The 19,776-nt window shown below is 32.4% G+C and overlaps 3 protein-coding genes across 7 annotated transcripts; 2 read left to right on the top strand and 1 right to left on the bottom strand.

Moving 5' to 3' along the window:
- Positions 1–448: 448 nt before the first annotated feature.
- Positions 449–4,565, bottom strand: LOC107426265 (nicotinamide adenine dinucleotide transporter 1, chloroplastic). Its single transcript, XM_016036386.4, has 9 exons — positions 4,034–4,565; positions 3,702–3,797; positions 3,315–3,421; positions 2,751–2,799; positions 2,491–2,600; positions 2,042–2,136; positions 1,854–1,942; positions 1,679–1,773; positions 449–1,058 (listed from the first exon to the last, which is right to left on the bottom strand). The coding sequence occupies exons 1-9, from the start codon at positions 4,101–4,103 to the stop codon at positions 822–824; spliced, it is 948 nt and encodes a 315-aa protein (XP_015891872.1). The 5' UTR covers positions 4,104–4,565; the 3' UTR covers positions 449–821.
- A 5,912-nt stretch (positions 4,566–10,477) lies between these two features.
- LOC125424337 (uncharacterized) lies at positions 10,478–14,933 on the top strand. The gene is made up of 6 exons (XM_048481501.2): positions 10,478–11,059; positions 11,976–12,175; positions 13,306–13,588; positions 13,701–13,786; positions 13,873–13,964; positions 14,109–14,933. Exons 1-6 carry the CDS (start codon positions 10,754–10,756, stop codon positions 14,360–14,362), a joined length of 1,221 nt encoding a protein of 406 aa, XP_048337458.2. The 5' UTR covers positions 10,478–10,753; the 3' UTR covers positions 14,363–14,933.
- Positions 14,934–16,441: 1,508 nt separating this feature from the next.
- Positions 16,442–19,677, top strand: LOC107426347 (L10-interacting MYB domain-containing protein). 5 transcript variants are annotated; one of them, XM_016036496.4, is made up of 5 exons: positions 16,442–16,743; positions 17,546–17,882; positions 17,974–18,067; positions 18,165–18,670; positions 19,057–19,677. In XM_016036496.4, the coding sequence occupies exons 2-5, from the start codon at positions 17,547–17,549 to the stop codon at positions 19,612–19,614; spliced, it is 1,494 nt and encodes a 497-aa protein (XP_015891982.3). In that variant the 5' UTR covers positions 16,442–16,743; position 17,546; the 3' UTR covers positions 19,615–19,677. The 5 variants fall into 5 exon arrangements, with proteins under 5 accessions (XP_015891982.3, XP_015891980.3, XP_048336301.2 ...); XM_016036494.4 differs by having other exon boundaries at positions 16,443–16,743; positions 17,543–17,882; XM_048480344.2 differs by lacking the exon at positions 16,442–16,743 and adding an exon at positions 16,749–16,872 and having other exon boundaries at positions 17,543–17,882.
- The last annotated feature ends 99 nt before the right edge of the window (positions 19,678–19,776 follow it).

The raw sequence follows: 19,776 nt of genomic DNA, 5'->3' as shown, positions 1-19,776 counted from the left end.
ATAAATCAGAATAGGAATGTATTTCTGTTCTGAAAAAAAAATTGAAAAAAAAAAGGCTCAAATAAAATTTGCCCTTTTCAAATTACATATATACTTATGTTAAGTTCTTTTATTTGGCTTAATTGAAACAAAAAAAATAAATAAATAAATTGGGATTCTAAGACTATAAAGTTATATCTTAAGAGTTGAAAACAAGCCTTAGAGGAGAATCATTCTTGGGAATACTATTCAGAATTTTGATTTCTTCCATTTTTCCAAATTTGTTTAAAATGTCTCCATTCTCAAAAATATTCTTAAAAAGTAAGAGTGACAGATATTTTTATCTTTAATTTGTTAAAAAGAAAACATCTTTATAAAACATTGTCAAACGCACCAGAATAAGTACCACGGTTTCAACAAAAAACTTATTTATTTTACCTGAAAAATAAAAAATTTTAAAAACACAAAATTGAAAAAAGTGATATATCTTAGATAAGATATATATTTTCAACCTGCCTATATAAAGCTATTCATTTCGAGCCCTTGGGGCCGTAGGCAAAAACTTTTAAGTCTACATTGTACCCCTTTATCATCATCATCGTCATCAGTGTATATTGATATAATCCTCACTTCCCCCGGAACAATAAATGTTTACAAAGTTCCAGGAGGAAAAGAGGCTAAGACATCTTTAGTTGTTGGTAAAAAGCTACCAAAAACAATTGCAGGAAACGTATCACCTAGAGGAGAAATTATGGTTCGCCTGATGTATTAAGCTGCCATGAAATTTGAACCAATGCAAGTTCTTTACAACCGCTATTTCCTCAAGCTAGCTTCGTCTGTCTTCATAATGTGTGAGGTTGAGGATCAGGAGGGTATAAATTAACAAGGAATCGGTGAATCATTTCAAAGCTGGTGAATGTAATTACAGCAGCTGGAGTAGTCCTTAGAAGGTTGGCCGCACAGCCACGGTAAAATCCAGGGATGCCCTCTTGCTGAAATACCTTTGTAATGCAATCAGTTACACCAGAATATCTCTTCTTGGAGTGATGGCCTTGTTCCTGAAGCCTTGAACGCACGACCTGAGTAATAAATAATATTTAACGATATATTATATTTCTCACAAACTAATTAATCCAATATGATACAGTCTCATGATTATTTCAGTTTGCTTAAGTTAGCAAGAAAACTAGTGAAGAACCTCAGTAGACCCTTGAATTTTTGTATAAAGTAGGAGATTTTTTGCATCCCACCCATAATCAATTACTAAGGCATTTGAGACCCTCATCTTACTCTAAAAAATGCTTTCCGCTTAAAGTTTCTTCAAGAAAAAAGATAGCTCTTAAGAAATAATACAAGAACATACATATTAATCGCTCTAGTAGACGTAAGAAAGCGAAAAAGTAAAATAACATTAGTTCAGTTTGGGTAGATAGAAGAGGGAGGAAGAGGGGAAGAAGACAATCCCAAGCATTCCCTGCATAGAAGGTAAGTAATGATGTTCTACATAATCAGAAAGCATTCTCTTTTATTATGGTCATTCCCAGAATAAAGGTTAAAATGTATGTACCGACACAGAGCCTCTAAAGAAATACGAACTGATGAGCTAGCAAGTCATTTATGGATTTTATGACAATAACTTTGAATAATTAAGGCATTCGACTAAGTCAATGACAGTTAAAATTTTCATTCAACGCCATACCTCATGTGGATACGTCAACGTAGATGCAAATATTTTGGAGACGGATGACGCAACAGCAACATCACGCGCACCAAGTTTATCCATTGTGGTATTATCTGACAATGAACCAAATAGATCAACTAACAATCTTCTATAATGAAGTTAATAGAAGAACTTAAGACAGCAAGACAACTACCTCGGTTGGCCAAATAGAATTTTATCTTCTCGTATGTTGGAAATTGGATGGCAACATGACTGACTCCAGCCAAAGCAGGAACGAGACCACTATTGATCACAAAGAACATCATATGGACATTAGTGAAGCCAGATTAGCAATAAGAAATAAGTAGTATACAAATTCAAATTAATTATGTATGTACAAACCTGTACAGTCCCCGGATGCCTTCCTCATGGGCTATTCTCCTCAAAGCAGAAAGTGTACCCCTATATGGAACCACACCTGGTCTCATTCCTTGAGTCTGCAGAAGAAAAGAGAGAAGTGAGTGCTCATACAATCTACAACATTTCAGGATTTATCTATATGCTAAACGAACACAATTGCATGTGATAGAGCATGCACAAAACCAGCATCTAACTCTTTTATGGTAACTGGTTACATTGAATCTCCTTCATTTCCATAATTCATTTTGACAAAGTTGCTTCATACATATCAAATAGGAAACCTCTCTTTCTCTCCCTTGTTGTAATCTCAAAACACTACCAGTTGGAAAGGAAAACTTGAAAAGCTACTTTGGCTACAAGCTTCATTTTATGATCCAATAATATGTGACAATGATAATCAATAAGGACAGGCACAAACTTGAAAGACAAACCTGAAATCTTGTCTTCACAACCCAAAGTGGATTTGTAGCAATAGTTGTTGCAGCTCCAGCACCAGAAGCAGCTACCATATTAGCACCAATTGAAAGACGATGATTCTCATCTTTACATGCACCATTGCAAAAGACACATCAGATACATGAAAAGAAATATGAAAGGGCAATGTCTACGAACTAAAACTAAAAGGAATAATGGGCTTGAACAAAAGAATAGCACTACTTATTCGTCAAAAACATAATTGTTACAAACTCACCATCAGAGACAAGTAAGGATTTGAGCTGATCATATATAGTGAAATAAACCTGCAGAAGTTTATAAAGTTGTTTTAGTATTCCATAATGCAGGTGAAAAAAAACAAAAAAATTAACCATGCAGTGGCTGTGGCTCAATTTCAAAGCAAACAATATATAGGATATATAATGAATTACAAACAAAGTTAACCCTTGTTATCTATGCTTCGTCATACGCAATCAACTATTATTTCTAAAGGAGGCTATCCATTAGTTTGTAATTGTATGTTCTGGAACCATGAGGATTTTACGTATAGCACATCCTAACAAGGATGCTACCATACATCCAGCACGTAGATAAAGCACGTAAAAAATCCAAATAAGCAGATAAAAAATGCTAGATTATTAAATACTTTCTCAAAGTTCTCAAGGATTATCCAACTACAGGTAGAACCCCAAAGACAAGATTCTAGTCACTGTAAGTTAGTAACTACCAAGCAATTTGGTTCTTTGGAAGATAAATGCTTGCTTAGTCAACAATCATCAACAATTTGTAAAGCTAAGTACCAGCAAACAACATGACTCACCGCCCAGTTAGGAAGTAACGCGAGCACAGTGGGAGATAGACCACGGTACATCCCACGTAGACCCTCCTTTTGAAATATTTGTTCCAAACTTCCAACTATAAGACTACCTGAAAAAAAAAATTTAGGAATCAATAAAAAAAAATTCTTCTTCAATGCTCAGTCTGAGCAGTAATCAACATCTTGTAAACTAAAAAAGACCGTTTAAATCAATGATGTTCAGCTCAGCTTCAAAGCATTTTGCAAAAGCAACAAATGTCTACAAACCAACATACATCTCCAAGTAGCTACGGATCTGTGAGAACTTCAAAGTTACTATCTTTTAAACTTATGAAAGAAAAAAAAGAATATGAAAGGAAAAAAAAAAAAAAAAAGAAAGCTTTTTGGCACCTTTAATACTTCCATTACCGAGCCGCGGCAGCCCGTGAACTTGAAACCTGGTCTTGATAACATCTAAAGGGCAAACAAAAGTCGCGGCAATAACCCCTGCATCCATTTGTCAAAATCTAAAACGATCAGTTACTATGATATTTATCAGATTAATCCACAGCCAATAAAATAAAATAAATTTTAAAAAATCCTGAATCTTATCGAAGTTAAACTGAGCAAACACAGAATTCGGACTTAAAATTCCAAAGCTTGCGATTTTCTTTTCAATCTATTATGTCAAATTTCTGGGCTAGCAAACAAGTAGGAGCGGAGAGAAAAAAAAAACGATGTACCGGCAGCAGCACCAGCACCAGCATTGCAGAGGACGCCTCTTGGATTAGGACCGTGCGTATCGGCAACCATGGCTGAATTCAGCACGACTACCTGTATAGAAGGCGGACTTTTGGGCGAATATTACGAAAGAGTCCTCTCTGGAGAGGCAAATTACAGCAGCGAACCAGAGTCGCATGGCCAGAGGGCGATAAACTGCGTGAGCGAGGGAAACGAAGTCGTAAACCTCGCCGTCGTCGCTGTTGTCGATCTGAGTCGAAGCGTGCCGGGACCGGGGTTAGAATAGGAGATCGTGGACCACAAGGAGAAAAGAAGAGAGGGACGCGTAGTTGGATTGGTGAAGAATGATTCGGTTTGGTTTGGTGGCGGTTCGGGTCGAGAACAATGAGAGGCTTTGGCTCGGCTTCGTTTCTCTATCACCAGTCCAATCACAAGGGTCTCGACCGGACGAGTCGCCACAACTGGGTCTCTCTGTCTGGAATTCTTATTTATATTGTTGCGGCTCATAAACAGAAAGTGGGTGTCTGTTTCTTTTACAGAGTTCCTCCTCCATTTATTTCTAAATGCCAATGACGTCCCTCTAGCCGCTTTACCTGAAAATCTTATCATCTTTAATAAAATTAAAAATGACCCCACAAAAAAAAAAAAAAAAACCTGAAAAATTATATTATTATTTCACTTCTTTCTTTTTTATTTTTTTTGGCTAATTTGTTTCGTCTTATCTCTTGCGTAACATTGACCCTTTTTTTCCTTTTTCCTTTTTTTTATTTTTTTTTTCCTGCTTTGATATTTTTAGATGTTAATAGTTTATCTAACCAAAAAAAAAAAAAGTTAATATTTATTTTATTATTATTTTTATTACGGTTAATAGTTTAATCATCTATTCAAAGTTTCAAACCGTATGGGCAATATATTAGTTGTACTAGTCCTTAGCCCCCTACTCGTTTTCAATTATTTCCAGCAGTACTCCGAGATTATTCATCACATTATCCATCGTTCTTTTTTCAAAAACAATAATTCGGTTTTTTCACCCAAAAAACACAAACAATAATTCCGTTTTATTCTTATGCATATATATATATATATATATATATTGAAAGACATTCTTATGCATTTAATAGCAATATGAAAAACAGAAATAAGCTCATAAAATGAAAATACCACACAATATTAATATCATATAATCCGTTTAAAATTTTTTTTTTTTTGTCAAAAGAGATAGATATTTATTTATATTTTAAATATATAAATATCAAAATATTTATCAAATTTATTTATTAATTAATTAATATTAATATATTATTAATTTATATAATTTAAATATTAAATATTTATATATAAATTAATTAATTAAATATTATTTTATATATATTTTATAAATAAATTTAATAAATATTTTAGTAACTATAGTATTATTTTAAAATAATTATTGAACAACTTGTTTCCTAGTTGAGAATATGTTGGATATACTACAAGTCCAAGTTGATTATTGGCTAGTTCTGCCTACCCCACCACACGTGATATAAATAAAATTAATTAGTTAATTAAAAGGTCTAAAATATACGATTTAGAAATTGTAATCTCCACCATGATTGGTCCAAGATTGGAAAATCTTTCACAAAATGTGTATGCCACTGTGGCTGCTGCGCTGAGTACGATGGTGCAGATAAAGTGTTACCCATAAGCTGTATATTTTCTTTTTTCTTTTTTGGGTCTAAAAAGCTGTATATTTTCTTTTGTGCGAGCAAGTTATCAAAATAATTCTGGATTGTCAAATTATGTACTTTATCCAATTATCCGGACTCAAAAAAAAATCTAATTGTCGGCATGGTTGTGGTCAGGTATTATTTTTTTTCCTTAACCAAAAATAAATAAATAAAAAAATAATTGTCACACCCCAAATTTCTATATTCGAAATGTAATAAAAGTTATACTTATAATATTTAAAAAAACTTATAATGCGAAACATAAAAGTCATCAAATATCATTAATAAATAATATTTAAAATTTATCTCAAAAAAATAGATTAAAAATAAACTCCAACTTCCAAAAAGTTTTTCAGGCTAACTAATATAAAAATAAAAACAACTAAGTACCATTATCATATGTAAAATCCAGTTACTTTGAAATTATGGAGTATCTGAAACCATAACAATAAATAATGAGTATAAAACTCAGCAAACTATTAGATTTTTCATAATTATAAAATAAAAAAATACTTAAAATTATAACAAATAAATATCCAAAAACAATCTTTAACAATATAAACACGATTTTCATATAAATTATAATTATTAAGTACTTAGTAGGATTTCTCATAATATAAAATTATCCGTTGGTAATCCGAAATCCAAATAAACTCGTGTGTAAGGCATGTAACAAGTGGGAAAAAATAAATTTTAAAAATAAACACTCACACCTGAAGGTATGAGTCATATCCCTACTATGATCATCAGTAGATCCTCCCATATGAAACAATATATCTAAACCCGAAGGTAAAGAACCATAAATCACTAAGAAATATCCTTACATAATTCATCTAAACACCCAAAAACATATCATAACATATCCATAAATGCCTACTAAACACCAACAACCAGAGCAAAAACACATATATCAATAATCCAATAATTTTTTTGTACAATACATGTATATTTCATAAAACATAAACTTAAGAAAACATAATAAATCAATAACATAAGTACATATTTGCAATTGTTTCAGTTTTAAAAAGTCCAATAATTTACCTTGATCAGCAAAGTCTACAAAAGATTAACAATCTATGAATAATACCAATAGTCTCTTATCAATATAAAACAGGACCATCATTACCATAATTATCTTACGTATAAATCTCATAATCAAGCTTTTAAATTCAAACAAAATGAATAAGAGTTGATACCATAAGATCATCATAGCTTAAGCCCCAAATCTTAAAATTATAAGCTTAGAACAATATCAAATTACCAGAAGCTGAATAAAAACCTATTAATTCATAAACAGTCTCTAAACAATAATTAAATTCCTTATTCAAACAGCACCATCTAAATCTGAAAAATTATAAGAGTACTGTACACATACATAAGTAACTGTGATTAAAAAAATTTCATAAAATAATAATTAAAAACCATTCAATACTCATTAAAAAATTAACAAAGAAAATAATGAAACTATTAGATTTTCAGAAACTTTGATTCAATATTCAATTTGTTTATCTTGTATTTATTTGAAAATTTACAGATTAAAACTAGACACACTTATATACTCCTATAAAATTTTAAAAGCCAAAAAAAGATCGAAAACATGGTCAAATTAAATTTAGTAACTAATTGACAGAAACTGTAAATCAGCACTTCACAGGGAAACCCGTCTATGCAAAGATTCATTAAAAATAAAATACCTTTCCAAAAGCAGTAATATTTTACATAATTTAACTATATATAGTAATAATGCTATATAAAAATTATTAGGTCAAATAGAGATCGAAAACTATTTTAAATCGAATTTTATTCTTTATTAAATGGACCAAAAAATAAATTAAGACAGATGGATGTAAGTAACTCAGAAAATCACCATGGCCAAAATATAACGAATTTGAAGCTAAATTTTTTTATACTAATATTAGAAATACGGATAATAAAGTATACAAATTTTTAGATAAAAATAATTTCTTTTGGATCGATTTTGAAATTTTTACATATGAGCTATACTGAAATCGCACAGAAAAAAACAGACAAAATGTATAAATTCAAAATTTCGTAATAAATTGAAAACAAATACAAATCGCCCCAAATAAATTTCTACTGAATCATAAACATGTCTTTTTTCATTTATAAAAAGTTTAGTGCCAAAATAAACTTTTAAATATTTTAAATAAATTCGAACAATCACTCTGTACAGATCCCAAATAAATTTCTGATTAGGGTTTCAACAACAACTCTTCAATTCAACCTTAATCAATACTTCCATAATCCTAAAACATCTCAAATAATATCATGTAACATAAAAAAATCAGAAAACAAACCTTGATCACTTGAAAGATTTAGGATCTTTCTTCCTATGCTTCAAAATTTGTTTATAAATTCCAAAGTCTTCAAAAATATTGGATTCCTAGCAATCTTAAATAACTATCAAAATTCTTATTTAAGATCGAAAACCTTTAATATTAACCCTAATAGCTTTTAGGGCTAGAAGAAGAAGAAGAAAAAAAAAAAAAAAGAAGATTTATCCGATACCCTAGTGACATAAAGTTGAAAATAACATAAAAGTAAAACATATTTTTCTTTTTTTTTTTTTATAAAACCAAAAATAGAATAAATATTTTTTTTTTTCAATTTTCTAATAAAATTGAAATATACTTATGACCAAACTTATTAGGATAAAAACTCTATTTTTTTCTTAAAAAAATAAATGTTATAAAACCTTTTTTCTTTTTAAATATATATATATATATTACCCCGTATGTTGTAAGGATAAAAGTTGATTTACCACTATAATTACAAGTATTGAATCCAAGCACATTTCTCAAATAATTTATCCACATTATCTTTGTTTATGGTTTTACAAATATGATTAAGTCCCGGATTAAATGTAAGTGAAATTTGTGGTAAGATTTTTATAGTTAATTTTTTTTTATGGGAATTTTTTGGTTGGATCGGTTTTACGTTTTTCTCTATTTCTCTATAATATCAAAAAGTTTATATCCGATTATTGAACTTGTTTAACAAATATGGGATGATAATAATAATTAAGTCTTATTTGGTCTAAAGAAAAAGCAATTTAAATAAATCAAAGTTTATTCTATCAACTGCATTTATCTAAATTTTTTGCTGTTAAATTTGATAGAACAGAGAGGAAGAATCGGATCAGGTAATAAGTTTTTAACCAGTGATTTAAAGTATGTGTCATATATGATTATTCCTATGATTATGTGAATTCTAAATTTTAAAATTGTTTTAATTATAAATTTATGCAATATTGAAAGCATATTTTGTGTCATATATGATTATTCATATGATTATGTGAATTCTAAATTTTAAAATTGTTTTAATTATAAATTTATGCAATATTGAAAGCATATTTTTTAGTTTATAAGTTTCAACTCTTGTACCCTTGGTTTCTCCGGAAACAGTGCAGTGGCAAAGTGATTGGTTGGTTATTTATAGATTTCAATATCGAAATCATATATATTTCCTTCCGGTTTCATTAAGTCAAAATTTGACTAGGAACTTTGAAGGTTTAATCGGGGTATATTTGTGGGGATTCTTGTAATTTTACTTCCAATTGAACAGCCTCATGTCTCACCTATTCCTATAAGCAAAGTCTTTTCCATCATATTTGTCAACATCGCGGATTTGTCAACAGATTGCATCTGGAAAGACAACTTTGACCCGGTACTCATTTTACATTTACAACATGCATTTCAGATAGAATAACTGGCTTGTTTATGTACAAATTGAGTGTTGTTACACAAAGATAAGAAAAATGTAAAAATTGTGTGAATTTGGCCCTCTTTCCCTGAATAGTTCATTTCCCGGAAACTGCCAGGATGTACAATGAAAGGCCAAGCTATTTTTACAGAATATGCCATTCAAGGTTCACTTACCAAAATATCCCTATCCTTTCTTTTCCTTCCACAATTGTTTTTCTTTTTCTTTTAATCTTTTTTTTTTTTTGGTAATTTCATTTTCTTTTTATCTTTTTGTTAGAACTTTCTATATTTGTAATCTGTTTCCAATTTTCCTTCTTTAAGGACGGAAGTTGAATTCTGAACACATAAGTAAAAAGTAAACTTTCATTCACGAATGGTTTAACTTTCATCTGTCGAAATTTGACATTTGTGTATGATTTTGTTTGTGAGACTTGTAGCAAATTCAAGCTTACAAATTCACATTGTCTGATCAGGTAATCAGGTGCCTAAACCCAATAGACCAATTTCATAGAAACAACCCTGTATATATTCTTCAAAAGTATACATTTTCAAGCTATGAGTTATAGATCTTACTAAATTCTACGTTTTGTTTTTCAAGTTGAGCTTTTACTATCATCTTAGGGATTGCTAAAAACATTTATGTGATTGACAATATATTTTTCTAAATAACTATCTCACTTACAAACAGGAAATATATTACATTTTGTTCTTACTATTTGTATAAATCCATAAAAAGTGAACAATCATAATTGGCACCAATATTAAGTTCAGTCAACTTGTAAGTAAAAAAAAAAAATAAAATTCTTTTATACTGTTTTCTTAGATAATATTCCAAATTCGAATCTCTATTAATTGTTTAATTGATGGATTTTTTAATTTATTAGGGAAATTTATGATGAAGAGTAGGAGTAATTAGTTTGAGATGGAAGGGCGACAAATGTCAATTGAAGATGAGGAGGCCAGTTTAGCCATTTTACAGACACAAAATTGTTCAAATGCGGGGACGCGATAATTTTGCCAAACATAAAACCGAGGCCTGCCTTTTCATCATCTTCCCCCTATTCACACTACGACTTTTTGCTTCCTCCTCCCAATTCATCCAAAAAAAAAAAAAAAAACACAGAGCATACTCTCACACACACACACTTATGGCCTTTTGAACACATCTCCCTATAATTACTTTCTGTCCCCCAATTCACTACCTCAATTTTCAATTCCAATACCCCTTGTCTCTGTGTCGGTCTTCAATCACTGTATCTTTGATCCCCAAATTTCACGTGAATTTACCGTAATGTCCAACTCTGGAGGCTTCGCGGTGAGTCGGACCCACGGCACCGACAGGTTTTACAACCCGCCGCCAGTTCGGAGGCATCAGCAGCTGCTATTGCAACAGCAACAGTTGCAGAAACAGCTTCAGAGGCCGGATACCCGAGTCGACCCGGCCGAGGTGGAGACTCGGACCGACTCGGATGAGTCGACATTGTCTAGACCCAACTCTGTTTGCTCGTCTTCTCCCCCGAGAAATGTTAGTTTGACTAATTTGGATCGGTTAATGGAATCGGTCACTCCCTTTGTTCCAGCTCAGCTCTTTTCCGAGGTAGTTTTAAATTTGTGGTTCCGTTTTGGTTACCAGAATGTTGTATTGTAAAAAAGAATATATATATATATATATATATATTAATCCCAAAATTTTCTGGGACTACTTTGAACTTTTGTTCGATTGGAAAGTAGATGAGGCATGAGGAGGCACTTTGCATTACTGAAGCCGCGCTTGTTTCTGGGGTCTAGTTGTTTACTGTTTAAAAATGTTTGGTAGAATAGATAATAATAATAATAATAATAATAAAAAAAAAGAGTTAATTGAGCTCTAAATTTTATGGGGATTTGAAGTTTAGTTCAGCCAGTAAAGTCGAAAGTGCAATATCAGTTTGAAGAAAGTTTTACTTTTTCAGGCTGAGATATGGAAAATTTCAGCTTTCTTACCTGTTTAATTGATTTATGCACTTATATTTTTTTACACAAACCAAATAGAGGAGCATATGCAATGCTAAGTATGGTTTAGATATCGTAGAGTGCTGAAGGAAAGAAATTGTCTCGAAAGTTCCAACTAGTTTGGCATAGAAGGACTAATGTGATCCTCATCCACCCCAATTCTTCTGCAATAAACGCAGAGTTTAATTTAGCTTAAGTTGAGTTTTATTTATTTGATCCAGAAATATTCTCTTACTTCTTCCACGGTCTAGAAGTAATGTAACTATAGGTATTGGGATTTTTTGTCTCTTATTTTCTTTTTCTGTTCCAATTTTCAGTTAACTGAATATAGTAGTTTGGAGGCCATGGTTCTTCATATGGTGGAATGAGAAATATCAAAAAGCTCAGCTGAATTCTTGAATTATGATTTTGTCTTTTTTTTTTTTTTTTTTTTCCCTTCCTTTGGTGACATATTCTTTATTGAATTCTCTATTTATAACTAATTTTACATATTGTCAATTGATGGCTTTTTGACACCTCAGGCAAGAATAAGGGGAAGAAGAACTCGTGAAGCTGATGTGCACCCATATTTTTGTCTTGGGGATCTATGGGAGTCTTTCAGAGAGTGGAGTGTGTACGGCGTGGGAGTCCCATTGTTATTGAATGGAAATGATTCTGTCAGACAGTATTATGTACCTTTGTTATCGGGTATGCAGTTGTACATAGACCCACATAGGTTGAGGTGAGCTTATTTGCACTCTTTGCATTTATTAATTGTCTTAGTTAAGTAATGCTCTATAAACTCTCTCTCTCTCTCTCTCTCTCTCACTCTCCACATTATTGTTATTATTATTATTTTTATTTCTAAATTATTCCCTATTCAAACTCTCTCCTTATGCCTGCATGCATCAAGTTGAATTACCACTTCTTCCAAAAGCTTAAGCTGTTAGGAGGTGGGTCATCATATTATTTATATTTCTCTCTAATATAGATGTAGAAGAGTGCAAGGTTGTTCATTTGAGTTGCTGTCAGTTACATGTTCAGCATTCTATTGGTAATTTATTCTTCATTACAGTATTCAAAATTAAGAACTTATGTTTCTTCATCACTACATTTAAAACGAAGAACTCTATAGAAGCAAAGCATGTATTACTTTATCTCCCATAAAAACCATATATTACCTTATTTACCTAAAAGAAGGCCTATATTACCTTGTCATGTATAACTTTTTTATTTAGTTTTAATTTCAATGGAGCTGAGCTCTCTGACATCCATTAATCGTAAAAACAGTACATTAACATGTTGCCCATTGATTTTTTCTATGTGACTCAAATTAACATCTTCCTTCCTAGCTAAGATGGATTTTATGATAAGGAATTCTGCCTTATTAAGTAGTGCCTTCGTTTGTACTTGAATTCTTGTTATGTGTATATCTTCATGATCCTTTGAAAGCTAGGGCCCATGCTGTGAGCTTGCTAGATGCAGTTGTCATTTTTTCACATGTGCTTTTTCTTGAGGCACAATCATCTCTGATGGTTGCATGATTTCACAATCACCACTCACTTTTGTTTGGGTTATCACTTATAAGAAATAAAGAGGAGGCCCCTTTGCCTTTATGGTTTCAAAATGGATAAATAAGTAGAGAAAGCAGGGGTATCATTCAAAAATATTAGAGCATTTATGCTCTCAAAAGGGTTAACTTCAATTCCCTCTCAAGTTCTATCTCAATAGTACCTTATTTTGAAAAGAAATTCATGGTGGGTCTGGATGGTTCTCTCTTCGACTCTTTTTGTACTGTGGAGAATAATTTTCAGTAATGTGCTTTATTTGTTCCTTTTTTCTCTGTAATGTTTGAATTGATATTTTTGTCAGGAGACCTGGTGATGATAGTGATGCAGAGTCGTCAAGGGAGACAAGTAGTGCTGGCAGCAGTGACTGTGAAGCAGAAAGAAGAGTGAAAGGTGTTGATGGGGTCTGGGTTCAGCACAACCTCATGAATTTAAATTCACAGAGATTGAGCAGAATTACGTTGAGAGATAAACATCCTACGAGTTCATCTAGTGATGAAACTGAGGTTCACAACCCACCTGGGCTGCTCATTTTTGAATATTTTGAACAAGAACAACCACATCATCGTCAACCTTTATACGATAAGGTAAGTCCATTTTCATAGTGATTTAACATGTCGAGATCTTTCTACTTTTTCCTTTTCTCCTGATTTAGATGTTTTTGGCTTTGTTATTTGCCCCCATCACCAATGCTGGCAGATTTCAAATCTTGCATCTCAGTTTCCAGAGCTCAGGATGTATAGAAGCTGTGACTTACTACCTGCTAGTTGGGTCTCTGTGGCTTGGTAATGTTCTCAATAACTGTTTTGTTATTTATTCCCCTAATATTATGATGTTTTGAGTTTATTTATAACTTGAGATCTGATTGCAGGTATCCAATATACAGAATACCTGTGGGCCCAACACTACAAAGTCTGGATGCATCATTTCTAACATTTCATTCTTTGTCAACACATTCTAGAAGTATATATCCCTTTCTCTCTCTCTCTCTCTCTCTCTCACACACACACACACACACACACACACATTTACATACACAAATGATCAATCAGTCCTTTTTGCCCTTATGAGCAATAATTTGCCCCATCTTTTTGTGATTTGCCACAGGCAAAATTCAGCCACAGTTACATGCTCCTAATGGCAGGAAGGTATATGGTGTTGATACATATACAAAAGTTTCTGTGCCTGTGTTTGGCCTTGCCTCCTATAAGTTGAGAGGTTCGATATTGACTCCCAGTGAAGCTCATGAATGGCAGCAAGCAAATTCGCTGTTGCAGGCTGCTGACAACTGGCTGCGGCGTTTGCAGGTTAATCTCCCTGATTTCCAGTTTTTTGTTTCCCACAGTTCTCTGGGGAGATAATAGTTGCAGGTGTGTCCAAAAGGTTCTTCCATATAGGCAGGAAGTTTACAGGGGATGAGTTTTGGAATGAAATGTTTTGAAAAGATAAAGTGCCTTTGCTTTACAAACTATCCTCTCCTTCCATCCAGCTTGGTTTTTCTGCCTTGTCGTCCATATAATTTTGTAAGTTTCTCTACAAAAGAAGCAGCAATGGCCACATGATTTGGAGAGGAAAACAAGTGCTTCCTATCTGTTTTCAGGCTTAGTGAGCAAAAATGGATGCCGGTGATGGAACCAGCACCCGGTGGCAGGGTATGAAGAGCAGGCAGGCGTACAGTTTGTTTTATTTGCAGTCCATGCATGAGTAAACTGCAACTGCAACTGGCAACGTGCTTTCTGCTTGGCCTCTCGCTTGCTTTATTGTGTATGCGGCGGATAAGTTTTATACCATCTCAAGGGTTTGGTAAATTGTTGTCCATCCTATGTTGTCAGTGCAGCTTTATTTTTACAAACATTTGATAACTTTGTCAAAAATATTGGAAAAAATTCTGGCAGTGGCTTAACCAAATATACGCATACGTGTTTTTTGCAATATGTACTCTAATTATATGTGCAATTTTGGAGTATGCAAATTGCAAAGCATATTTACAAAGTAAAATAATCCAGAACGGGATTAAATACTTAAATAACTAAAAATAAATAAATCAATAAATGAAAAAACATGCATTAGTCAAGTACATTTATGATTGCTTGGTGAGCATTTGGAAGAATTGTTCAATAAGAAGGTCAGCATTTTAAAGAATTAATTGGTTAGTTTGATTCCATAAAAGCAATGTTTATTTTTTATTTTTTATAATTTTATATATATATATATATATGTATTATTATTTTTTTTTATTGGCTGAATAGATTCAACAAAAGCTTAAACTTAACGAGATAAAGCAAAGTTAAGTCTTAAAAACAAAGTTTAGAAATGAATTATTTATCTGTTTTCTGATCTTAAAATAATGAATCCTTGGTCCACTGATTGACGGAAAAAGTCTTAGTCCTTATATAATAACAATAATGTTAAACTTATTAAAATATTTACTAATCAATCCGTGATCCATTGATCAGTGGAAAAATCCTTAGTATTGATATAAAAACAATAATATTAAATTTATTAAAACATTTATTAAATTTGTTGAATAAATGATATAGTGGATGATATGATAATATTTAATTAATTATTATTTTTAATTTATTTTTTTATTTAAAAATTTAATTTAATTATTTATATTTAGATTATGTGAATATGCCAACCAATAATATTTTAACACATGTTATTTAACAAATAAATTAATAAATATTTTAGTATCTCTAAAAGCGTATGCTCTTACACCTAACAATTTCTTAAATTTTTTACAAATACAACAAAACTATACGTTGACATATGACATGGCAATTTCCCTAACCTTTGGACACAAAATAAAATTATATTTAATTAAATTGTAATTAAACAACTTGGTGACTATTATCTATAATGTTTCCAAATTTTCAAATGAGAGACAAACTGTTAAACATGTTCAAAACAAGTGGCATTATATGCTTAAAATCATTATCATAAATATTCTTGGATCCTAAAAGTCTATTGGACAATGTGACTCCACAAAACAGTTTTTGTCAATTTTTTTTTTTTAAAGAGGAAAAAATAGAACTTTTTTTGGAGTCATGAAAAAATAAAGTAAAAAATTATTATCTATTGTTATTATTATTATTATTATTTATATATAGATATAAACATATTATTCATTAATTGATATTTTGATATAATTAGAGAAAAGTTTTTTGATTGAATATATATCAAATAAATATTTATACTATATAAATTGGAAATTTTGTCAACTTTTATGCCACATAATAAAGGAATATTACATCTAAATCTTTTTAAGGTTTACACTAATAATAATTTAATCTTTTAAATTTTAAAAGTTTCAACTATCACCTATAAAAATGTGAGTTATATAAATTTAAAAAACGTGAATAAAATAATAAAAGATAAAAAAATGATAAATTTTTGAAATCATAAAGGAGGTTGAAGATGTTTTTTGAACATAAAAGATCAAATTATAATATGAGGATTCACCCTAACAACAATCATAAAGTTAGCGGAGATGCTCTTTAAGATAGGAAAAAATTGGGACCCCAGATCTGGCGGAAAAATCTTGGGTCCTGATTGGGCTATCGTAAATGCCATTGGTAGCCTTGTTAGGGTTAGAGTCATGTTACGGGCGGGGATTAGCATAGCGTTCTAATCGCGAAGCAGTTTCAAGTTCAACCTTATCCTGGAAAACCTTATCCCTGAACTTGCAGAAGCGCACTCAATTCACAATTAGTTCTACGTCCTCTCCATCGTTTCCAAGGTTTATTTTTAAGCAATGCTTTCCTGGTTCTCTCCTCACCCTTATCAATCATACTCTTCAAATTTCCTTACCATCATATTCTTCAAATTTGCTCGTGGAACTGGTTTCTGTCATCTGGTTTTCTAAGATGTTCGTTGTTTGGTCTTAAAGTTTGTTGCTTTCGCTGTTTTGCTTCCTTTCTTTGAGGTTTTTAGGGTAAATTTACTGAATATTGCTCTTGTCTTTCTGTTCTTGCGCTGAAAATTGCGGGCAAATTTTCTGGGATGAAAATAATATTATTAGGGAATGTTGGTTTTTTCTTTTCTTTTTTATTATTATTATTATTATTATTATTTTTATGTATATTTGGATTTTCCACTTCTCCTGTTCCATTTTGCTTTGAGCATTATTTTGAACTGTTTGGACATGATATATTAGTTCCTGAATTAAGTAAAACCGGTTAAGCTTTTTTTGGGTGCTGCAAGTAGTTTGTATTGTTGTTTGTCAGACTACATAAGTAATTGATCAGCTGCATTTTGTCCGTAAAGTTCTCACAAACTTATTTTGTTATACCGTTTCATAGCATCTCTAATATGCATTGGTTCCAGCTGATTCTTAAATAGCATAAATTTAAAGAAAGTCCAATCTTGTTTTCACTTTGTTGCTTTGTTTTCTATATTGAGTAAGATCATAAATTGAGAAATTGTGATGGGATCGTCAGTTAATCTGGTGAAAAGACGAAATACGATTGTGATATTTATTGTAAATGTTGTGTAACTGTGATTGATATACTCAAAGTGACCTTTTTCTTGAATTGTAGAAGTATGGGTATTCAAGCCAGAACTGGTAGTGATCGACTGAGAACGGTATGGACACCGGAAATGGATCGATATTTCATTGATCTAATGCTAGAGCAGGTTAGCAAAGGGAATAAATTTGATGATCACTTATTCAGCAAACGTGCATGGAAGCATATGACTTCCTTGTTCAATACAAAGTTCAAGTTTCAGTATGAGAAAGATGTTCTGAAGAATCGGCACAAAACTCTAAGGAATCTTTACAAGGCTGTAAAAAATCTCCTTGACCAGAAAGGCTTTAGCTGGGATGAAACGCGGCAAATGGTGACTGCAGATAATAACGTTTGGGATGAATATATCCGGGTGCGGTATCTAATAATTTTTGTTATAGTTATTTCCTTCCCTCCCTCCCTCCATAACACCTCTATAGGCTTATTATGGATTATACTTGCAGGCACACCCTGATACTCGTTCCTTCAGAATAAAAACAATCCCTTATTACAGCGACTTATGTTTGATATATAGAGATGCAGTCACTGAACAAAAAGGTAAAATGCTCTGGATTTATGCCACCATTAAAGTTAGTGACAGTTATGTTGAGAGGTCTAATCTGCTGCCACACCAATTGGTGATGCGTATAAACAGGTGATAATGTGCCGGAGGAGCAGTTGCTTTCATGTGAGAATGAAACAACTATGGCCTCGCAACCAAGGAATGTTGGTGATGGAGAGGCACATGCACTTCATGAAATTATAATTGATGAAGATTATGGAATCTCCATGTTAGAGAAAGATGTTGATGTTGCCCCACAGACTGTGCCTAAAGCGACTGGAACCTCCTTGGGAAATCGTTCCAGAACTTATTGGCAGCCACCTATGGACCGGTATTTCATTGACCTTATGCTTGATCAAGTGCGTAATGGTGGCCGGATCGACGGTGTATTCCGCAAACAAGCATGGATGGAGATGATTACATTGTTCAATGCCAAGTTTGGCTTCAATTATGACATGGATGTTCTTAAAAATCGATACAAAACCCTGAGAAGGCAATACAATGTGATAAAAAATCTACTTGAATTGGATGGATTTGTTTGGGATGATATGCGGCAAATGGTGACCGCTGATGATTATGTCTGGCAAGATTATATCAAGGTATGCTTTTATACAAAGTTCAGAGCATGTTTACTGCACTAAAGACCCTCACATCGCATACCTTTTCCATGAAAACTACTCTTTCCATTCAGTAAATTTGAACTCAAAAGTCTTTAGTTTATTTAATTTGTCGGTTTTAATAAAATCTGATGATGGACACGGCCTGCATCTTTCATCTTGACATGGCATTGCTTGCTTTGTCAGAATGATTGTATCTCGATTCTATTCACAGTTGATTATATGGATTTAAAACTGTTAGTTGTTTTAGGCTTTCATGCAATGGAATACAAAACAGATAACTTCGGCATCTTAGGTCTTGAAAGCTCCTTAGAATTATCATAGAGATTACACGAAGTTTCCACAAGCTTTGAAATGATGACTTGCAGGCTCACACTGACGCACGGCAGTTTATGACCCGACCTATCCCATATTATAAAGATTTGTGTATGATATGTGATTCCAGCTTTGATGAAAGAGACTGCTCTTCTGGTCAAGACTTAGAGCATCAAAATGAGGAAAACCCCAGGTCCCGTGGAGGATTAAATAGTATTCATTCTCCAGCTGCATCAGTTTCCAGCGAAGATAATGTAGGTGATGTGCTTGAGGCAGTTCATACATGCCAGAAGAACAAGCGTCAATTGGAGAACTGGTCAAATCTCACTCCTTCAAAAAGATCTCGAGACAAAGATGAAGGAATGGCTAGTGCTCTTCGTGAGATGGCAACTGCAGTCTCTTCTTTATCAGATAAAAAGAAGAATGATGAAAACTCCATCTCCATAGAAAATGTAATCCAAGCAGTTCAAGCATTAAAGGATATGGATGAAGACCTTGTATTAGATGCATGTGATTTCCTAGAGGATGAAAAGAAAGCCAAAACATTTATGGCATTAGATGTCACATTACGAAAAAAGTGGTTATTGAGGAAACTTCGCCCAGAGGTATAGCTAATCTTAAAAGACATTCCTCTAGAGGCCTAAATACTACTACACCCTTGTGCTTTTCCAGTATATCCTCTTTTCTAATAGCATGTGCAAGAAAAGGACCTTATCATTTACCACTTTCCATCAGGGCCTTAATAAAAAAAAAAAAAAAAAAAAGAAATAGCA

The sequence above is a fragment of the Ziziphus jujuba genome, chromosome 9, assembly GCF_031755915.1.
Source record: "Ziziphus jujuba cultivar Dongzao chromosome 9, ASM3175591v1".
NCBI classification, from domain to species: domain Eukaryota; kingdom Viridiplantae; phylum Streptophyta; class Magnoliopsida; order Rosales; family Rhamnaceae; genus Ziziphus; species Ziziphus jujuba.
The sequence above is the reverse complement of the archived record's forward strand: the minus strand, read 5'-3'. Positions and strand labels throughout refer to the sequence as shown.

Excerpts from the sequence above, each read along its gene's own strand:
- LOC107426265 (XM_016036386.4), bottom strand. The coding sequence starts at position 4,103 with ATGGTTGCCGATACGCACGGTCCTAATCCAAGAGGCGTCCTCTGCAAT. Across the intron at positions 3,798-4,033 it reads TGGTGCTGGTGCTGCTGCCG|GGGTTATTGCCGCGACTTTT; the intron begins GTACATCGTTTT and ends AAATGGATGCAG. Across the intron at positions 2,601-2,750 it reads ATCCTTACTTGTCTCTGATG|ATGAGAATCATCGTCTTTCA; the intron begins GTGAGTTTGTAA and ends GTGCATGTAAAG.
- LOC125424337 (XM_048481501.2), top strand. The coding sequence starts at position 10,754 with ATGTCCAACTCTGGAGGCTTCGCGGTGAGTCGGACCCACGGCACCGAC. Across the intron at positions 11,060-11,975 it reads CAGCTCAGCTCTTTTCCGAG|GCAAGAATAAGGGGAAGAAG; the intron begins GTAGTTTTAAAT and ends TTGACACCTCAG. Across the intron at positions 13,965-14,108 it reads TTTGTCAACACATTCTAGAA|GCAAAATTCAGCCACAGTTA; the intron begins GTATATATCCCT and ends GATTTGCCACAG.
- LOC107426347 (XM_016036496.4), top strand. The coding sequence starts at position 17,547 with ATGGGTATTCAAGCCAGAACTGGTAGTGATCGACTGAGAACGGTATGG. Across the intron at positions 17,883-17,973 it reads TTTGGGATGAATATATCCGG|GCACACCCTGATACTCGTTC; the intron begins GTGCGGTATCTA and ends TTATACTTGCAG. Across the intron at positions 18,068-18,164 it reads TGCAGTCACTGAACAAAAAG|GTGATAATGTGCCGGAGGAG; the intron begins GTAAAATGCTCT and ends GCGTATAAACAG.